We start from the raw sequence: 21466 nt of genomic DNA, 5'->3' as shown, positions 1-21466 counted from the left end.
CTTATGAGAGTTATCTATATCAGTTTGATATACGTTATATACGAAAGTATATTATTTTCTCCCCTCACAAGTGGTTCAGGGTCAGGAACCAAATAATTTCATCTTATTATTATTGATGTATGGTGTATATTTTGATTAACACCATAATGCACAAAGATGGGTTCCCAAAATTGAGGAAGAAAGTTAGTTTTTCTAACATGAGAGGGAGACATGATAAACAGTTGAGAAAAAGTTACGTGGAATGAATTATCATTTCTACATCTAAATCCTCGAATAAGATAATATGAACTTGAAGTTCATAAAAGGATAATTTATTTGCATATATTGCAAAGCATGCCAGACGCATTTGCTGACCCAAAGAAAGTAACTATTTCTCATTGCAAATGCTCCTATTAAGTCCTAGAAGGACAAAGTCTATGGTACGCTTGAAGCGTATAGACAAGTCGGTTTCAAATAAACTTCTTGATAAAGAAGATGAGCAAGTGATCTAAATGATCATAATAAAGGAGGCAAGTGATCTAGAAGATCACATGACATAACACTTCATAAAATCTCATGAGAGATTCAGGTACCTGAATATATGAATGAAGAGATCTCTATGTTATGTCTTTATGAAAAATAAAGAGGTTGGAACCGATATAAAATGTTTGTCGACGACATCTATAATAGCGCTAAATATATATATGAGGATCTTAAGTCTAGAGAAACAATTCAAATAGAATTGGTTTCATATGAAAGACATGTGCTTTTGGACATGTAGTTCAAACACTTGAAAGTATAAAGTCAATGATATGTGCAATCAGTTTTCGGTATCTTATATGTCTAGCATGACATGAAAACTTGATATGCATCTAAAGTCTATTATATGGCTTATAAGACATAACAATCCGTGAAGGATTTAAATTGCTTAAACCATATAGAATTCATGGTCATGAAGTACTACATCCTCAGTGCAATTTGTGCACAAATGTATCTTGCTATAACTATATGCATGATAATATGATAGCAAGAGTTTTTACCTCTATGTGAAGATATTGAACTAACGATTCCAACAAGATCATATGAAGACAATCCATCTCTATCAAGAATGATGATTTCAAGGTGCAATATATTCATTCAAGTTAATATGCCTGATTTGTTCATCAAATCTCTACCAAAGATCTTTTGAAGATGGTGCACAAGATTGGAATGCAAATGCTCAAGGATGTGAATTGATGCTCTCATCAGGGGGAGTTAATACGCGTTGTACTCTTTTTCCCTTACAAGGTTTTGTCCAACTGGGTTTTCCTTGCAAGGTTTTTAACGAGGCAACCAAAAGGCGTATTGTTAGATATGTGTACACCTGATTTTGGCCGTTGATTTATGTACCATTGTATTGGTTTTGTTGGAGCTTTATTCATTGTTTATGTTAAATTCAGTCTTATTATATCTTATTTCACTGTTTTTCTATTATTGTGTGATTGGCTTATCTAGTCTTGGAGGTTAGGTGCCGTCACGACCTTTGGTGAGATTTGGGTCGTAACTTTTACACAGATAAAGGTACAAAAATTTGTAATCGTTCATGCGTTTAATAACTTAACAAATTTTTTAATTCTATCATAGTTTACTGGGGTTTTAGTTGTCAAAGCTTCAAACTCCAATACCGATTGCTGGAGTTGTGTTTCATGTTTTAGTTGGACGCCAAAACATCAATTGAATTGGACCGGTGACTACTCTGTCGTTACATTTAAAATATAGCTTAACTCTAATAATCACCCCAAAAAGGGGCCCACACAATTAATTTAGAAATCGGCAGAATATTTTTTTAGCTCAATAGATGGACGAAGGAGATTTTTGTGCAAAATCTAATAGGCCAAGGCAGTTTTGGCACTCTTTCTTATTATAAATAAATATTTTGATCTTAAATTATATATATAACTCTAGAAGTAATTTTTCAGTTGTTGTTGCATGTGGAAGTGGCGGAAATTTCTATGCTTAGTAGGGCAGTGAGGCTCTTTCTCTTTCATTCTAGACCCGGTGACACCCCTCCCAGTAGGTGCACGATTAATCTAATGGTCGTTGCTCTCCACTTCTTTGGAGTAGCTGTTAAGAAGTTAATAGGTACTGAGGCAGATAATATAAACGTTTTGGGTATGGTGAGGCCCAGTCCCAACCAAGTTGTATAAATATATATCTCTTTTTGGTACTCTCAGAGGCTTGTAGACTAGTGTTAGTGTTCGGTTACATGTAATGGTTGGGTATGACTATGTTGGTGGCAGTAATGACCATGTATAAAATGCCAATGTTTTTTCTGTTAATCAGTTATTATCATTATAATTCCGGTATTATTACTTGGAGGCCTCAATGGCCCTGATTTTATGAATAAAAATATGTAAGAGCATGTGTTGGTTCGCAAGGGTTTCAGGGCATCGTGTGCCGGTCGCACCTCCCAAGGTTGGGGTGTGACATACATCTTGTTATTCTTGTTGCCAGTTATTCGATATATTGCACATGTCCTTTGACTAATGAGTATCACATAACTTGAACCTCGTTACTACATCACCGAGGTTAATATTGATACTTACTGAGTATATGTTGTCTCATACTCATACTACACTCCTATATTTTTGTGCAGATTCGAGTTGGTAGTAGTGGATGTCAGAAATGAGATTTGATTATTCGAGAGGATTCAAGATAGTGCCACATGGACGCCGGAGAACCTTGGAGTCCCCTTTTCTTATTTCACATTATTGTATTACTTTCGAACAATATTGTACTTTTGAGACTCGTTATCTATTCAGTTTAGAGCTCATGACTCTGTACTACCTGATTTTGGCCGTTGATTTATGTACCATTGTATTGGTTTTGTTGGAGCTTTATTCATTGTTTATGTTAAATTCAGTCTTATTATATCTTATTTCACTGTTTTTCTATTATTGTGTGATTGGCTTATCTAGTCTTGGAGGTTAGGTGCCGTCACGACCTTTGGTGAGATTTGGGTCGTAACTTTTACACAGATAAAGGTACAAAAATTTGTAATCGTTTATGCGTTTAATAATTTAACAAATTTTTTAATTCTATCATAGTTTATTGGGGTTTTAGTTGTCAAAGCTTCAAACTCCAATATCGATTGCTGGAGTTCTGTTTCATGTTTTAGTTGGACGCCAAAACATCAATTGAATTGGACCAGTGACTACTCTGTCGTTACATTTAAAATATAGCTTAACTCTAATAATCACCCCAAAAAGGGGCCCACACAATTAATTTAGAAATTGACAGAATATTTTTTTAGCTCAATAGATGGACGAAGGAGATTTTTGTGCAAAATCTAATAGGCCAGGGCAGTTTTGGCACTCTTTCTTATTATAAATAAATATTTTGATCTTAAATTATATATATAACTCTAGGAGTAATTTTTCAGTTGTTGCAAGGACTTTTGACGTTAGTTTATTTTTTAAGTTTTACTATTCACTAAAATAGTTATTGTTTCTCTTATTTGGGTGATACATGCTATACTAAAAATAGAACAATTTCTCATATATATATATATATGGGTTAATCTTTTTTCCACCTAACCCATTAGTTACCTAACTCATTTTTTTACCCGCATAATATGAGCGGATTGAGTTGTAACCTGTTTTTTATTTGACTTATTTTGAATCCTTTCAAATACAGCTTAACCAGCCCATTTGCCACTACTATTTCAAAGTAATGCTTTCAACCTTCCTCAAGGAGATTGACACGAATGGTCCAATAAGAAGGTTGGTCCTTAATTAATAGCTCTGTTTTTAATGTGTTTAGAAAATGACTCTCAATCCACACACATTTATTGCTCGTCATAGATTTATCTATCGGATTGGTATATATTATACTTTATTTACTACACTAATATTGTTAACTTTTTGCAAACTTTACTCGGTTTTCATGACTTTGTGAGTATTGTATTATTCATCAAATTGTACCATATTGGTGTGACTTTGTATTATTTTCATTCGTCTTGTTTGTTAAATTATTCACATACTCTTGTCGATTGGCATGACTTGTTCTTGTTTAATTTTTCATCATACTCTACCAAATTGATGTGACTTTGTGTTATCTTCATTTGACCTATCTATAAAATATTCATCAAAATCTACTTGATTGACATAAATAGCTTGTGTTGTCAACACAGTGTTATTCAAATTTCAATTTTAATTTGGATCAAACAACCTAAATTTACTCCAATTGATCTCATTTTTTTTTAAAAAAGCCTCCAAATATCGACACAAACGATCTCAAATCACTATTTTAGTCTAATAACACCAAATCAAGAAGAACCACTTTGTCTTCTTCAACACGATCTAAGGACTAAAAATGAAATTTTAAGATTTTTAAAGCCATAAACTAAATCAATGTTTAGACTAAAAATTTAAGAATAAATTATTAATATTCAATGATTTTAACAATTATCTATTATTAACTTTCAGTTTCTACCACCAAATAAGAATTTCGAACTTTTAAATTTGAAGAACTATCGTGTTGTTAGTGAAGAAGAACTCTGCAACATGTTTACCTTAAAATTCGGATAACAATTAAGCTTATATTATGGTTTTAAGGATATGTGATTTCATCCAATACCAATTAATAAGCAAGAAAATGAATGAATAAACTAGAGAATAAAATAAATCAAACCAGTATGCTAGCCAGGTCTCGACCTCGACTCGAGATAGTCTCGAGGTGGAATAGTAAGAACAATAAACGATAAAGCAGCTATGATGAACAGTAAATAAAATAGTAGGAAAGTAATGAGTGTATATATTCTTCTTAGTGAACAATGATCCTTACAAATGAATGGGATCCCTCTTTATATAATAGAGGGGTCCTAAATAAGGTACACTTCTAATTATAGTAGAAAACCATATTAACATCTAATTAACCGCCATGGATTGATCTGTTCCGAGATTCACTCGCCTTTTTCATTATCAAGCTATACCGATGTCACTCGGAGTCTACCTCTCTCTAGCCGCGATTGATGTCGACCTTGGTCCAAAAAGAGGCTTCGATTCCGGACTCGACGTCCTAGCTCCTTGATGCGACATTCCCATCTCAGGCAAAGGATGAAATCGGATAGCCCCGATTTCTACCGTGTACAGATAGTCCCCTCGTTTCTTAGAGTAAATGATAAGAAACGGCTTGAGCCTCGATTTTGTAGAGACCCCGATAATGATGTCATCCCCGTGACATAAGAGGTCGAGGTGACTGAAGCGTCCCATCGGTACAGTTCCCCAAATCATTAATGCTTGCTAGTGGACGGTCGCCCACTAGCACCACCGAACCGTCGCCGTAAATCTATAAATATAGGCACTTTGGTTGAATCAAAATTTTACTTTCACCTCCGCCAAGTTTTCTAAGTTTCTTACTCTCTCCATCTCTTCTCTTTCACCACCCCTTAAGTCAACTTTGTTAGTATCAAGAATACCAATTTTCACCTCTTTCCGCTTCCTTATACCTGAATTAATGGCGAAAACCTCCAAAATCGTCCCACAAAAGGAAAAGGCTTCTTCATCGTGGCTGGTCGGTGATAAACACCGGTGGAGCCACGCATCGAGGAGTGCGTTCCGGGGTCGTGCGATCTTACCTCCGATTTCAAGATCAAGAAACCCTCGTTTGTCCCTGGCCAATGCGAGCCGATGTTGAGATATATTTGCTCGATAATTGAGGAAGACCTGAAGCAGGTAAAAAAGGATTGTCATTGAGAAGGCAAAGAGGTGGTAATCCCGACCCCTGAAGAGGACATCACCACTCACGTGAAACATTCTTGAGTGTTTACACTTACCCTTTTACGTTGGGTCCTGTTGACCCAGTTATCCTTAGATTTCTGCCGCCAGTACCAAATAACCTTGGGCCAGATTCATCCTTCCTTCTGGCGCATAATTATTTTGCTCCGATTCTTCATGAGCCAAGTCAAGGGGAGGGTTGATAAGGCTTCAGCACCGGGCCACCAAGGTGCTGTTCTCGAGCATAGATGAGGACAAGGACCGAGGATGGATGAGCCGGTTTGTCCGAGTGAGGACTTCCGACATAATTCCAGCCGAGAAGATGTTGTTCCCTGAAGAGTGGAACATGAAGCGTAAGCACGAATTTGCTTATAACCTCCATGTAACGTTTTGTTTCTTTTGTCTTTTCGCACTAACATCATTACCTATGATACAGAGGTTGCTTGGGTGCCCAGTGCAATCCCGGACCTTGAAGGCTGGGTTCGTTAGTTGGCCTCGACCTCTTCATACTCCGAGTGTTGTTGGCATGATTTGGCCAAGGGCCGATGGGAGGACAAAAACCACGGTAAGCTTCTCTATCGTGTTTAATGCCTTTCTGTGAAATGTGTCTTTCTTATTTTCTTGATTTCTTTTTATGTAGGTCTCGAAGATGTTGCAAAAATGAGGGCGACCTCACATGGGGAGGAGGTGGCCCCGAAATCGCCTAAGGATAAGAAGAGGAGAAGGGTCTCGCCTTCAGATACCCCAAAGGCTAAGAAGAGCAAGACTCGTAAGTCGAAGAATGACTCCGCCGCTCTGTCTGCTGAAGTAGCCCGAAAGCTTCAAGATGAAGAAGAGGAAGGGGGAGATGTTGACTGTGAGCTAGTGGCTCGAAAGAGGGGAAGCGTCGAAGCTTCAAAAGCAGCCGAGCCAGTGATGGTCGAGGAGGCTCATCTTCAGATCGATGAGGTCTCAGAAGATGGTCCGAGCAAAGTCCCCAAGTCATCGGGGGCCGAAGATGTCTCCCACCGTGACGAACAACCGGCGAGTGTGCCTGAAGGGTCCGGTTCCGAGGCCCTTCGAAAAGGAGAGAGTTCCCCAAGTGATTTGCTTGGGGAAATTAATATTGATGATTTGCCCCCCGGCCCCGTATTTTCTGAAAGGCAATTTTCGGAGGCACAGTCCATGGAGACCCCCGATGTAGGAACGACCCACGAAGGGGAAGATATATTCTGTGGCTGCCTTGCTGGGGTCGATGATGTTTCCGACCTAGGTGAAACGATCATTTTATATGAGGCTCAACGACTCCTAGACCAGGTAAATTTCATCCCGCACTATTACATTTGCTTTTATTTCCTTTTGTCTGATACCCTTCCTTTCTTAATAGGCTGTGACGCTGCATCGGGAAGCGTTCACCAAATCCCGAGCTGAGATGAACCAGTGTGTGGCCGATCTCAAGAGGCTCATGGAGGAGAGAGGCCCTCAAATGCTTCTATGTGTAAAAAGAAGAGGAGATTAGGGACTTCCGAGCTGAATTGGCAACAGCCCATAAAAAGCAGACCGATATCATCGATCAAGTAATGTAAATTTTCTGGAGCTTGATATATCAATTTGATATTGGTGATTAACATTTAGATCATGCATGTTCAGTAGAAGGCCAAGAAAATCAAGCAGCTTCGCGAGGAGGCAGGGATAAAAGAGGCAGAGACTTTAAGGTGGAAGCAGAACATGGACCGCCTCGCCTCAGAGAAGGATACAGCTCGAGTGCAGCTGTCTTCAGACGAATGTCAACTCCAAAGCATGAAGGAGGAGATCTTGGCCCGAGCCAAGAAAATTGAGGAGCTCGACGCTCGGTTGGCCGCTGAGCTTGCAAAGGCCACATTTGAGGTGGAGAAAGTAAAGGCCGAGGCGGAGGCGGTCGTGGCCGTCTGCCGAGCCAATGGTGAAGCTGCTAACGCTCGAGCAAAGGATATTTTCGATGCTGCTGAGGTTCGATTATCCTGTGTTGCCGGTCATGCTAAGTGCCAGTCTTGGAGAGAGACTCTCGAAGAGATTCACGCTCATGGCTTTGACCTCACAGCGGAAACTGAGAATGCGAAAGTGTTAGAGGCCGAAGCCGAAGCTTTGCTCTCTGATGATGATGACTCCAGGAGCGCAAGTGGATCCGAGAGTGGAGAAGATGAAGATGAAGCTCCTGGGGAAGATTGGACACTTAGAACTTTTTCCTTCTTTTTGGATGTTTGTGTAAGACCTTGAGTGGTCTTTGTAAATACTCTCGTATATATGAAAGATCTTTTCTCTTTCCGATTTGTCTCTGATTTTTGTTTTGTGAAACTTTGTTTTGCTTTCGCCTTATGATAATTCTAATATACTTTAGGTTTTGTGAGAAATTTGACTCACTTCACTACCTTGTGAATTTTTTCATTTTCGTTTGTTTGTGAATCCGAAACTTAAGAGCGATTTGATCAGAGTTGGACTAATATAGTCTCTATCATCGAGTGAGAGTCTGCTTGAACTCGGAGTACAAAAACCCTTAGGTTATATTTGAGTGAGGGCGGATCCTCGAACCCAAAAAATATAATGGCCCTTAGGCTCTCTGAATTGGGCCAAATAGGGCCTCAAAAGAGTGGCTTCTTCCCTTTTTGGCTTAAGAAGATTAATCATATAAGAATTTATTATGCCTTAGCACGAGGTAACTATGTACCCATGAGGATTCTCGAGGCTTAGAGTTACCGAAAAATTTGTTATGCCTTAGCATAAGTTTGTTAGAAAGTTCGAACAATTTAGTACCCCTTAAGGTTTTCGAGGGTTGATGTTATCGAAACCCCTTGTAATTTTGCCGAGGGTAGCCTTGTTTAATCGGTTTTGTGAAAATATTTGAAGGCCTGTTTTATTACGGAATTCGAACGTCTATGAACCGTTTTAGCTTGGACGTAGCCTTTAATTTGAGATTTTCCCTTTAGGCTTGTTTCTCAACTATACTTCGAACTTGCCCGAAGTACCAGTCCCGAGTGGGATGGCCGTGGCATTTAAATCGAGAGCTACCTTTACAAGGTCTTATGATTTGACGGGTCCCCAAGCATGGGGTTAATTGTCCGAGCTTTAGTTACGATTGGGCCTTGAGCCTGTTTTCATAATATATCGTAAGTACAAAATTGCAACGTATAAATCTTGCTAAGGCATGGAACATCTGATAAGGAAAAAATACTTCTTTCAATAGATCATTCATGCGTACATGCTTTGTCATTTGGGCTCAGGCAATCTACGTGGGCATGGTTCGTTTGACCGTTTGTCCCTTTACAAAGTTTTCCTATCGAGATCGAGTCGACACGAGGTGTTTTTATTGAAAACATAACATCCGAGGGTGATGCCCCCCAGTATTCGAGGTTGATTGTAAAGAAGCCTCAGATACTGTTGAATTTTCCCCATGTAGCACATATAATTGTTGCCTCGTTAAAAACCTCGCCGTAAAAGCCCATTTCGGATAAAAATCGATCTAAGGGAAAAAGAGTGCAACGTGTGCTTTAAAACGTAAGGTCTTCGTGTTGAAGAGCTTCTCGATGTCTTCGATCGAGCACCTGCAATAAGTTAGCACCAGATACAAATGAAAAGGGAGAAAGACATACCTTAGCAATAATATCGTTTGAAGAGCGATATGTTCCAATTGTTCGGCAATTGTTTGCCCTCCATTGTGCCTAGTTTGTAAGATCCCTTTCCGATGACATTGAGGACCTGGTACGGTCCTTCCTAATTTGGGCCGAGCTTCCCTTCGTTCGGGTCTTGAGTATTGAGGGTGACTTTCCTCAGGACTATGTCCCCTATTTTGAAGTGTTGAAGATTGTCCCTTTGATTATAATATCTTTCGATTCGCTGTTTCTGGGTGGCCATTCGAACGAGGGCGACTTCTCATTTTTTGTCTAATAATTCGAGGCTTGTGCTCATAGCCTCGTGGTTTGATTCTTTCGTTGTGTATCAAAACCTGACGCTTGGTTCCCCGACTTCGACCAGGATCAGAGCTTCGGTGCCATATACTAAGGAGAACGGTGTTGCCCATGTACTGGATTTTGTCATTGTTCGATATGCCCAAAGGACGTCGAGCAAAATTTCTCTCCATTTCCCCTTAGCGTCGTTCAACCTTTTCTTTAGGTTTTGAATGATGGTCTTGCTCGTTGATTCGGCATGTCCGTTCCCACTAGGATGATATGGCGTAGATAATATCCTTTTTATTTTGTGATCTTTGAGGAACTTTGTTACTTTGCTGTCGATAAATTGTTTTCCATTGTCGCACACTATCTCGGCGGGTATCTCGAATCGACATACGATGTGATCCCAGATGAAGTCTATAACATCTTTCTCTCTAACTTTCTTGAAAGCCTGTGCCTCAACCCGTTTAGAGAAATAGTCAGTCATAAATAAAATGAACTTAGCTTTACCTGGGGCTGATGGCAGATGACCAACGATGTCCATCCTTCATTTCATGAATGGCCACGGGGATAGGACTGAATGAAGTTGCTCTCGAGGTTGGTGGATCATCGGCGCATGCCTTTGGCATTTTGTCACATTTTTGAACGAACTCCTTAGTATCTTTTTCCATGCTGTCCCAATAATATCCTGCTCTGATGACTTTGTGGACCAGTGATTCGGTGCCGAAATGGTTCCTGCAAGTGCCTTCGTGGACTTCTCGTAGAACATAATCGGTGTCCCCTAGTCCCAAACATACTGCTAATGGCCCGTCGAACGTCCTTCTGTATAATGTTCCATATTCAGCCAATGTGAATCGAGCAGCTTTTGTTCGTAGGGCCCTCGATTATTTAGGGTCCGATGGGAGCTTTCCATTTTTCAAGTGCTCGATATATTTATTCCTCCAATCCCAAGTTAAGCTTGTGGAGTTTATCTCAGCGTGACCTTCTTCGATCACGGATCTCGAGAGTTGAACGATAGTCCCCGAGCTGATTTCGTCCTCCTCGACTGATGACCCCAAATTTGCAAGAGCATCGGCTTCACTGTTCTGCTCGCGAGGTACGTGCTGCAGGGGCCATTCTTTAAAATGGTGCAAAGTCACCTGTAGCTTGTCTAAATACCTTTGCATTCTATCGTCTCGAACTCGAAGGTTTTGTGTACTTGGCTTACTACCAGCAAAGAGTCGCATTTGGCATCAACAACTTTTTCTCCCAAGCTTTTAGCCAGTTCGAGACCTGCAATCATGGCCTCGTACTCGGCCTCATTGTTAGTCAACTTAGAAGTTTTAATGGATTGTCTTATACTGCTGCCCATGGGCGGCTTCAAAATGATGCCTAGCCCGGACCCTTTCACATTCGAAGCATCGTCTGTGAAAGGGTCCAAACCCCTGATGATGTACCTAATTTTAAAAAGAGTTCCTTCTCGACTTCGGGTACGAGGGTTGGCGTGAAATCGGCCACGAAGTCTGCCAAAATTTGAGACTTGGCCCTTCAGGGTTGATATTCGATATGGTACCCACTGAGTTTGCCGACCCATTTGGCTAGTCGGCCCGACAGTTCGGGATTATGAAAAACATTTTAAAGCGGGTAAGTGGTCAATACACATATGGGGTGACATTAAAAATACGATTTTAACTTCCTAGAGGCGCTTATTAGTGCAAGTGCCAATTTCTCTAAGTGTGGATATCTAGTTTCTGCTTCTCCTAGAGTTCGACTTACATAATAAACAGGAAATTGCGTACCTTGCTCTTCTAGAACTAGGACACCACTTACCGCGATGAGACTGCAAAGTACAGGTAGAGTTTTTCATCTGCCTTTGGAGTGTGAAGCAATGGTGGGCTCGAGAGGTATCGCTTTAATTCTTCTAACGCATGTTGGCATTCCGGGGTCCAGGAGAAATCGTTCTTCTTTTGAGTAGAGAGAAGAATCTATGACTCCGATCCGACGATCTCGATATGAATCAGCCTAAGGCAGCTATCCGCCCTGTCAGCCTTTGCACGGCCTTAATGCTGTCCACGACAGTGATGTCTTTGATAGCCTTGATTTTATTGGGGTTGATCTCGATTCCCCGATTCTACACCATGGAGCCAAGGAACTTTCCCGAACTGACCCTGAAAATGCATTTCTCGGGGTTGAGCTTCATGTGTATTTTCTCAGTATCTCAAATGTTTCCTGCAAATGTGGCAAATGGTCCTCTGCGTGCAGGGGTTTAACTAGCATGTCATCAATATATACTTCCATTGTCTTACCTATCTATTCTTCGAACATTTTATTTACTAGGCGTTAGTAGGTAGCTTCTGCGCTTTTAGCTCGAAGGGCATTACATTATGACAATATGTTCCATATTTGGTGATAAATGAAGTCTTTTCTTGGTCTTCCGGGTTCATTTGAATTTGATTGTACCCGGAATAGGCATCGAGAAAACTAAGGATCTCGTGGCCGGACGTGGCGTCGATCATGCGATCGATGTTAGGTAGTGGAAAAGAATCTTTGGGACATTCCTTGTTTAAATCCTTATAATCTACACACATCCTGAGTTTGTTCCCTCTTTTAGGAACTACGATTACATTGGCTAACCATTCGGGATATTTCACTTCCCAAATGGACCCTATTTTGAGAAGTTTAGTTACCTCGTCCTTTATGAATGCATGCTTTATCTCGGACTGGGGCCTTCTCTTTTGTTTCACCAGTCTGAACTTTGGGTTCAGGCTTAGTCGATGCGCTATTATCTCCAGCGAGGTCCCTATCATGTCTAAGTGGGACCAAGCAAAACAATCTATGTTATTAATAAGAAATTGAGTAAGCCTTTTCCTGAGTTCGGGGGTTAATCCCGTTCCCAGGTATATATTTTGCTCGGGCAGGTACTCGACTAATACAACCTGTTCCAGAACTTTGACCATTGATTTGGTGGCGTCGTAATCTTCGAGAATAACAAAAGTTCGAGGGGTCAAAAAATCTTCCTCTTCCTCTACCATTTCCTATTTCTCCGATTCGGTCGAGGCTGGTGGCGGTGATTGCTATTTGGCTTCCTGTTTACCCTTGATGCCCGATCCTTCCGATGTTGATAGCGCCGATATCGGTATTACCTCATCGACCGCGAACATTCTTTTGCAGCATGCTGCTCCCCGTACACCATTTTTACCCCGTCCGACGTCGGAAATTTCATCATTTGGTGGAGAGTCGAAGGGACTGCCCTCATGTTGTGGATCCAAGGCCTTCCGAGCAGGGCGTTGTACCTCATGCCACCCTTGATTACGTGAAACTTGGTATCTTGGATAGTTCCAACCACGTTCAACGGTAGGATAATCTCTCCTTTAGTTATTTCACTGGCCATATTGAAATCGTTCAAGACACGAGCTGCGGGCACGATCTGATCTTGCAGGACGAGCTGCTCCACGACCCTTGATCGGATGATATTTGCCGAGCTACCTGGATCCACTAAAACGCGCTTAACTTGAACTTTAATTTAATAAGATAGAAATTACCATAGCGTCATTGTGAGGCTGAGAAATTCCTTCTGCCTCCTCGTCGTTGAATGATACGGTGCCTTTTGGCACATAGTCTCGGGTCTATTTTTCTCTAGTAATTAATACCTTAGTGCGTTTGAACACGGGCCCTTGTGAAATATCGACCCCTCCGACGATCATATGAATTACATGTTGCGGCTCCTCCTGTTCATTTTTCATGTTGGCGTCCCTTTCCCTGAAATGATTCTTGGCTCGATCACATAGGAATTCTCGAAGGTGGCCCTAATTGAATAAATGGGCTACATCTTCTCTCAATTACCTGCAATCCTCGGTCCTGTGACCATGCGTTCCATGATAGTTACACATCAGATTGGGGTTCCTTTGGGAAGGATCGGTCTATATGGGCCTGAGCCATCTACTATCTGTGATTCTTTCAATTGCCGATACAACGCCTGACGTATCAACACTAAAATTATACTCCGACAATCGAGGTGCCTCTATGGGGTCGGCGTACTTATCAAAACCATTTTTGCTCATAAGTCCCCGAGAATTCTGTCCTCGATCGCTTCTCCGATCGTTTCGGGTGGAATGGCATCCTGGACCATTGTTCATGCAATCTGAGGTGTACGGTTGATATCGATCTTTGTTCGATCTTGGCTTTCTATTGATGTCCCTTTGATTTCTGGTGGCTGACCTGTTTGGGTGCACTGAACCGGAAGGAGCTCCTAATTGGTCATCCTCTACCCCGATCTTCGATTGGTACCGATTGTGTACATCTGCCTAAGTTACAGCCGGATACTCGATCAAATTTTGCTTCAACTGCCGTGATGATATCGAACTTCGTTCATTCAATCCCTGTGTGAAAGCTTGAACGGCCTAATCATCTGTGACCGGTGGCAACTCCATGCGTTCCATTTGAAATCGGGATACAAACTCCCTCAACATTTCATTATCCCTCTGTCTTACTTTGAAAAGGTCTGATTTCCTTGTCGCAACCTTTATGGCTCCGGCATGTGCCCTTACGAAAGAGTCTGCCATCATAGCAAACGAGTCAATGGATTTTGGCGGTAGATTGCGATACCAAATCATTGCTCCCTTCGACAGGGTTTCCCCGAACTTATTCAATAAAACAGATTCGATCTAATCTTCCAAATCGTTACCCTTGATGGCGCATGTGTAGGAGGTGACATGCTCGTTGGGATCGGTGGTACCATTGTATTTAGGTATGTCTGGCATACAAAACTTCTCTGGAATGGGTTTCGGAGCCGCACTCGAAGGGAACGACTTTTGTACAAATTTCTTTGAATCCATCCCTTTCAAGATTGGCGGTGCCCCCGGTATCTGATCAACTCGGGAGTTGTATGTGTCCACTTTTTTTTCATTAGCTTCGATTTTCTTCTCTCTTGACTCAATTCTTTTGGTGAGCTCCTCGAGCATTTTCATTATTCTAGGATCGGTCCCCGATTCGTTACCATTCGACCTCTCTGGCACTGGCTCGGTACGACAAGTGATTTCTGGCTCTGCCCCACTCGAAGCTCTATGTTGATTTTGTAGCTGAACAATAGCGGCTTGCTAAGCCTGTAGCATCTCGAATATCACTTGGAGACTGACTCCTCTGTCTCCTCTGCCCTGTCTACCTTGGCCACCAGATCGTCCTTCTCTGCGTACACTCCCTTCGGGGTCCGTGCCTAGGTCCGCATTTAAAGCAACGTGCGAAGTGACATCGACTGGATTGGCAACCGGTGCTTCCCCGAGATTAGCGTGTGGCACCTCGGCTCCTAGAGCAACTACATTGTCATTTTCCCCGTTAAACCCGAGGCCATTGTCACCATGTGTGGGTGCGTTTTGTGAGTTTGACATGTTTTAACCTGAGAGCAAAGATACTTGACAAGAACAAGCGTAAAATAATGTGTGTTATCAGAATTAGCACCGAACAATCACTATTATCCTTAGCCCCACGGTGGGCGCGAAACTGTTTACCCTCTAATTCAAATAACAATTAAACTTATATTATGGTTTTAAGGATATGTGGTTTCGTCCAATACCAATTAGTAAGCAAGAAAATAAATGAATAAACTAGAGAATAAAATAAATCAAACCAGTATGCTAGCCAGGTCTCGACCTCGACTCGGGATAGTCTCGAGGTGGAATAGTAAGAACAATAAATGATTAAAGCAGCTCTGATGAACAGTAAATAAAATAGCAGGAAAGTAGCGAGTGTATATATTCTTTTTAGTGAACAATGATCCTTACAAATGAATAGGGTTCCTCTTTATATAATAGAGGGGTCCTAAATAAGGTACACCTCTAATTATAGTAGGAAACCATATTAACATCTCATTAACCGCCATGGATTGATCCTTTCCGAGATTCACGCCACGATCCTCGACCAATTGCGGATATTTCACCTTTTCTATTATCAAGCTGTACCGATGTCACTCGGAGTCTAACGTCGACCTTGGTTCGAAGAGAGGCTTCGATTCCGGACTCGACGTCCTAGCTCCTTGACGCGACATTTCCATCTCGAGAAAAGGTGAAATCGGTACCGTATACACAAAGCATATAAAAGTAAAAAAAAACCTATTTTCTCAAAAAGTAAAAAATAGAAATAATATTTAAAGATGAGTTCCTTAAGGGAAAACCGGTACAATGTTTTGCCCTCCTCACTCTCACCCCCAATCCATCCCCTACCCCACTCTCCTGTCCACCCCCACCTACTCCATCCCAACCCACCCCCTCCTCCCCCTGACCCTACCTACAACGCTCTCTCTCCGATCCACCCGTCTCTTGTACTGTTTGTTTAGTAAATACTCTTAAGATAATATTTTTTGTTTATTAACGAAAAACCAAAAAATAAATAAAAGTACTTATTTTTCAAAACAAAAAATTTCAAAAAAATATTTTGCATGAAAAACATGAAAAATATTTTTCTTTAACGAACACACCATGACCTTTTCATTTGTCTCAATGAAAGTAAAAAATGAGCTGGTTGGCAACCTGAGAAATTTTCGTCGGAATATGATGAATATTAGAGTCCTGCTGATTCTACTGCTACTGCCGGCGGCGGCATTTCTTCTACCTGGTGCAGCAGATTCCAGCAGCGGTCAATCGTTAGTGGAATGGGAGATCCTGTCGAAGCTGAACTACTCTTCCCAGATTCGCCTCCATCCCCATCTTCTTCTTTTGGTCACTGTCCCTTGTAATCCCCACTTTTCTCCCTCCACTTTCAAGATTTTTCTTATCAATATTTGCTGCAAATGAGGGCTTTGCTTAGCTTATAGTGCATTAGGACTGTTATAGATGTTGACCTGACTTGTGTTTTAGGAAGGGTTCATTTTGTCGTTCTTAAAATTGGGGACTTTTCTACAAGACTGACGACCTGATTTTGAATCTTGTTCTAAATTGATATGTAAATTTATTGCGTGGATGTTTGTATATCAAGTACAATTTTATGGTATGAAGAGTTGCTGACAGGGAGATACCTTAGGAGTGATTTAGGGTCCACTTTTAAGATATTTTGTTAAGTATGCTTTGTGAACGTATTTCTAATACATTTTATTTTATTTACATTATATTGGCATAAGTTGATTTAAATGGAGCAGCGTGGTCGATGAGGATTTATGTAACCGACCCCAACTTGTTTAGGACTCACACGTAGTACTTGTTGTTGCATACTTTGTGAACCTAGAGCGTTGCAATGTCAAATTGTGGGAAATGATCTGGTTAAATTAACCAAAGTTCATGGTGAAAGTTCAGTTTACAGTCAGCTTTTGGTAGGGTAATACAGTAAGCGTTTTTGCCATCAGATTTCCAACTTGTACCATTCTATGTATTTTCAGATTTGTAGTTTGTTTGCTTGTGTTTAAGCGATTTGGAGGGGCTGCAAAAAGAGATGAGAAATATAAAGAGAAAAAAAATTGCTGAAAGGAGGCAGAATGGTAGTCTGAAAAGAAGTCGAATTGAAGTATAAAGAAGATATCATGGTTGAAAACAACAAAATAAAAAGCGAGAGAAAAAAGAATATTTTTTGGTGTGAAGAATGGGTGGAAACAGAAAATGTAAAAGTAGACGTTTGAAAATGAAGCAAAATTGGTTGAGTTTCTAGAAAAAGAATAGCAGGAGGAAAAGGGTTCAGAGTTACCAGGCCTTGGAAACCAACGAAAAGAAGTGAGAGAATAACTTATTACAACCAGTTTGCCTTAGAGAAGTTAATCCAGACTTGATGATTATGATTGCCGGTGGCTAGAATCACAGGAAAGTATCATTCCTGGAAATCCTTTTACTTTCTAAGGAATGATTTGGTGTCTGGGTGACTATTTCTAGAAAGCTAGACTAGGTTTAGGTCCATGAGGTATGAATATTTTGAAAAAGAAGTCAAAGGACAATACTTCATGTAACCTATGAACCAAATTTGTAATTCTACTTTATTAGGAAGGAGGTAGAATACATATGACAACTATACATTAGCCAGGGTTGCTCTCATCAGCATTATTTCTATCTGCAGGAGTTTGATTAAGTTGATGATGTTCTTTGTGTTGTTACTGAACTAACCGACCACATGGATAATAAAAAGATTAAAGCTTTACTCTTATAAATATCATTGTTTAATAAACGTTTAGTGAGTTTTTAAAAAGGTGATGGATTTGTCATACGTCTCTTCAGACAAGATGGTAAGAACGTTAGTTGAGTCCTCAAGTCTTCGTTTCACCGATAAGGATTTGATGCAAGATGCTCCTTTTATTCCGAAGTAGACCTAAAATCACGTGGAAGGATGTTGTTTCGAAAGACCTAAATCTCTTGGAATCCACGTAGACCTAGCGGGAAAAAGTGCATGATGGAAAATAAGATCTACGTAGGTGATACCCATTAGTTGGGACTATGTTTTAGTCATGTCAGTATGTTTACTTTAGGTCTTATATTTTGTAGGAGTCTTTTTAGATGAAATTTATATGCCTGGGAAAAATATAGAGGACTTCTAGTGCTTTATTATTATTATTATTATTATTATTGTTGTTGTTGTTGTTGTTGTTGTTGTTGTATAGTATGGGTGTAAGATGAGCTTAAATGGAGCAATATGTTAGTGAGGATTCATATAGTTGATCCTAACTTGCTTGGATTAAGGCGTCATAGTTGTAGTTGATATTACTCCTTTTATGATAGTGCATTTTACTATAATTATATATAGTCCATCTTTATGATTTTTGAAAAAGTTTCCGGCTTAAAGATCTATATTCAAGAGTATTCTTGAGGGTTATGAATATTATTGACTATTTGGTCTATTAAGGTCTTCCTACATTGCACATATCCTCCACATCTGGCGCTGGTGACCAGTTTTGACGCAACAAGGATGTGGGTGTGAGATTCATGCCGAATTGTCAAATACAATAAGAGTCGTTAATCAAGGGAAAGAGAGGAAGACAAAGAAGCGCAAAAAAAAGAGAAGGAGAGAAAGAGAAGTGGTTATGGAGATTTTGCAATGAGAAAATGGGATTAGAAAGAAGTACAAGATGGGAAATTCTTGAATGGCAATAATCCCGAGTCATTCCTATGAAGTTGGGAATCGGGAACATATCAGAAACTTATATGTTCTCAGAACACATTTACATCAAAACAGGCGATGGTAAATTACTTTATTTTCGAAAGAAAGATGGTTGAGACTTGAGACATATACCCCTCAAACATCAGTCCCTAGTATTTTCAGCATAGTAATAATCACGGTGCCACAATGGAATATTATTGGTCTACTCAAGCATGGATCATTTCCCTTAGAAGAAAGTGCAACGATCGAGAATTGGAGGAAATGAACAACTTTCTGCATATGATAGATAGCTTTGAACCCTAAACCCTAAACCCATCATTAGCTGCACTGAACTTTATTCCCTGTCTGGCTTAGCACCCATGGTTAAGTAGCCAAGACCCAGATTGATTACCTTCTCTACAGAAAATGTGATAAAGGTTTATGCACTGATTGCAAGGTCATCTCGAGTGAGAACATCACGACCCAACATAGACTTCTAGTAATGACCTGGAGATCAAAAGGAGCAGGAGAAAGAGGGCGGTGTGCAGGCAAACTAAGATCAAGTGGGGTAATTTGACTAAGGACAAAGTTCAAGAGTTGGGGAAGAGGTTGCTGGCTGGGAGGGCCTGGGAGAGTAGGGGAGATGGAACTAGTATGTGGGCCACAACCGCAAAATGCATTAGGGAAGCTACGAGAGAGGTCTTAGGGGTTACGAAGGGCTATCCTGGGGGCCACAATGGGGACTAGTGGTGAAATGGAGAGGTCCAAGGTAAAGTGGAAACAAAGAAAATGGTTTATCTGAAGCTAGTAGAGAGTACAGACGAGGAGGAAAAGAGGATGTATCGGAAGTGTTATAAGAAGGCAAGAAAGAAGGAGAAATTAGCGGTCATGGCGGCTAAGACTGCGGCGTTTGGGCGTCTATACAAGGAACTTCGGAGCAAAAATGGAGATAAGAAGTTGTACCGGTTGGCCAAGATGAGGGAGAGGAAGGCCCGTGACATGGACCAGGTGAAGTGTATTAGAGACGAGGACGACAAAGTATTGATGGATGAGGCACATATTAGACGCAGATGGCAGACGTACTTCTATAGACTGTTGAACGAGGAGGGGGACAAAAGTATTGTGCTTGGTGAGTTGGAGCACTCCGAGAGTCGGCGGGATTTTGGGTATTGTAGGCGTATTAAGGTGGAGGAGGTGGAAGGGCCTATGCAAGATGAGTAGGGGTAAAGCGACGGGGCTAGACGAAATCCTAGTGGAGTTTTGGAAGAACGCGGGTCAAGCAGGCTTAGAGTGGCTCACTGAGTTGTTTAATGTCATTTTAAAGACGAAAAGGATGCCCAAGGAATGGAGGTGGAGTACCATGGTTCCGTTATACAAGAACAAGGGTGATATCCAAAATTGCAACAATTATAGGGGTATAAAGCTGTTGAGCGACACTATTAAGATTTGGGAGAGGGTGGTGGAAGTCAGGATGAGAAGGAGCATGTCTATTTCCGAGAACCAATTCGGATTCATGCTGGAGCGATCAACTACGAAAGTTATTCATTCGGTGAGGAGATTAGTGGAGCAATATAGGGAAAGGAAAAATGACTTGCACATAGTGTTTATCGACCTTGAAAAATTGTACGATAAAGTGCCGAGAGAAGTTTTGTGGAGGTGTCCGGAGGTTAGCGGCATTCCGATAGCGTACACTAAGGTGATTAAGGATATGTACGATGGTGCTAAGACTCAGGTGAGTATTGTGGGAGGGCACTCTTAGCACTTTCCAGTTGTGATGGGGCTGCACCAAGGATCGGCTCTTAGCCCGTTTTTATTTGCCTTGACGATGGACGTGCTGACGCGACACATACAAGGGGAAGTGCCATGGTGCATGCTATTTCCCGATGATATAGTGTTGATCGACGAGACGCAAAGCGGGGTTAATGCAAGGTTGGAGGTTTGGAGGTAGACCTTGGAGTCTAAAGGTTTCAAGTTGTGCAGGACTAAGACAAAATACTTAGAGTGCAAATTCAATGACGAGGCTCATGAGTCACACATGGATATGAAGCTTGATACTCAAGTTATCCCCAAGAAAGGTAGTTTCAAGTATCTCGGGTCTTTTATGCAGGGTAACGGGAGATTAACGAGGATGTCGCACATCGTATTGGAGCGATATGAATGAAATGGAGGCTTGCATCCGGCGTCTTATGTGATAGGAATGTGCCGCCAAGACTGAAATGTAAATTTTACAAAGTGGTGGTCCGACCAACTATGCGGTATGGGGCGAAGTGTTGGCCAATTAAGAACTCACATGTGCATAAGATGAAAGTAGCAGAAATGAGGATGTTGAGATGGAAGATTGGGTATACCAGGAGAGATAAAGATTAGGAATGAAGCTATTCGGGACAAAGTGGGAGTGGCCTCCATGGAGGACAAGATGCGGGAGTCGAGGCCGAGATGGTTCGGGCACGTAAGAGGAGAAGCATTGATGCTCCTGTCAGGAGATGTGAGAGGCTGGCCATGACGGGTTTGAGAAGGGGTCGAGGTAGGCCAAGGAAGTATTGGGGAGAGGTGATTAGACATGATATGGCGTGGCTTCAGCTTACTGAGGACATGACCCTTGATAGGAAGGTATGGAGGTCAAGGATTAGGGTAGAAGGTTAGTAGGTAATTGTAAGTTTCTCCTTTTCTTACCAGTTACTTTAGTAGCACTCAGGTTCCTGCATATGCTTAAGTAGATTGTTACTTCGTCATGTGATTTAATTCGCTTCTGTTATCGTATTTCCTGTTGTTAGTGTTTAGTACTACTAATCCCCCCCCCCCCCCCCC

The 21466-nt window shown here is 41.1% G+C and overlaps 1 protein-coding gene across 1 annotated transcript in view; it reads left to right on the top strand.

Moving 5' to 3' along the window:
• Window positions 1-15889: 15889 nt before the first annotated feature.
• Window positions 15890-21466, top strand: part of LOC109240038 — a 15973-nt gene continuing 10396 nt past the window's right edge. Inside the window, exon 1 of the mRNA XM_019406656.1 lies at window positions 15890-16339. Coding sequence (XP_019262201.1) covers window positions 16087-16339 — 253 coding nt within the window. The 5' untranslated portion in view covers window positions 15890-16086. The remainder of the gene's footprint in view (window positions 16340-21466) is intronic.

This window comes from Nicotiana attenuata, unplaced genomic scaffold (assembly GCF_001879085.1).
Source record: "Nicotiana attenuata strain UT unplaced genomic scaffold, NIATTr2, whole genome shotgun sequence".
In the NCBI taxonomy this organism is placed as follows: Eukaryota; Viridiplantae; Streptophyta; class Magnoliopsida; order Solanales; family Solanaceae; genus Nicotiana; species Nicotiana attenuata.
Note: the sequence above shows the minus strand (reverse complement) of the source record. Positions and strands in the feature narration are given on the sequence as shown.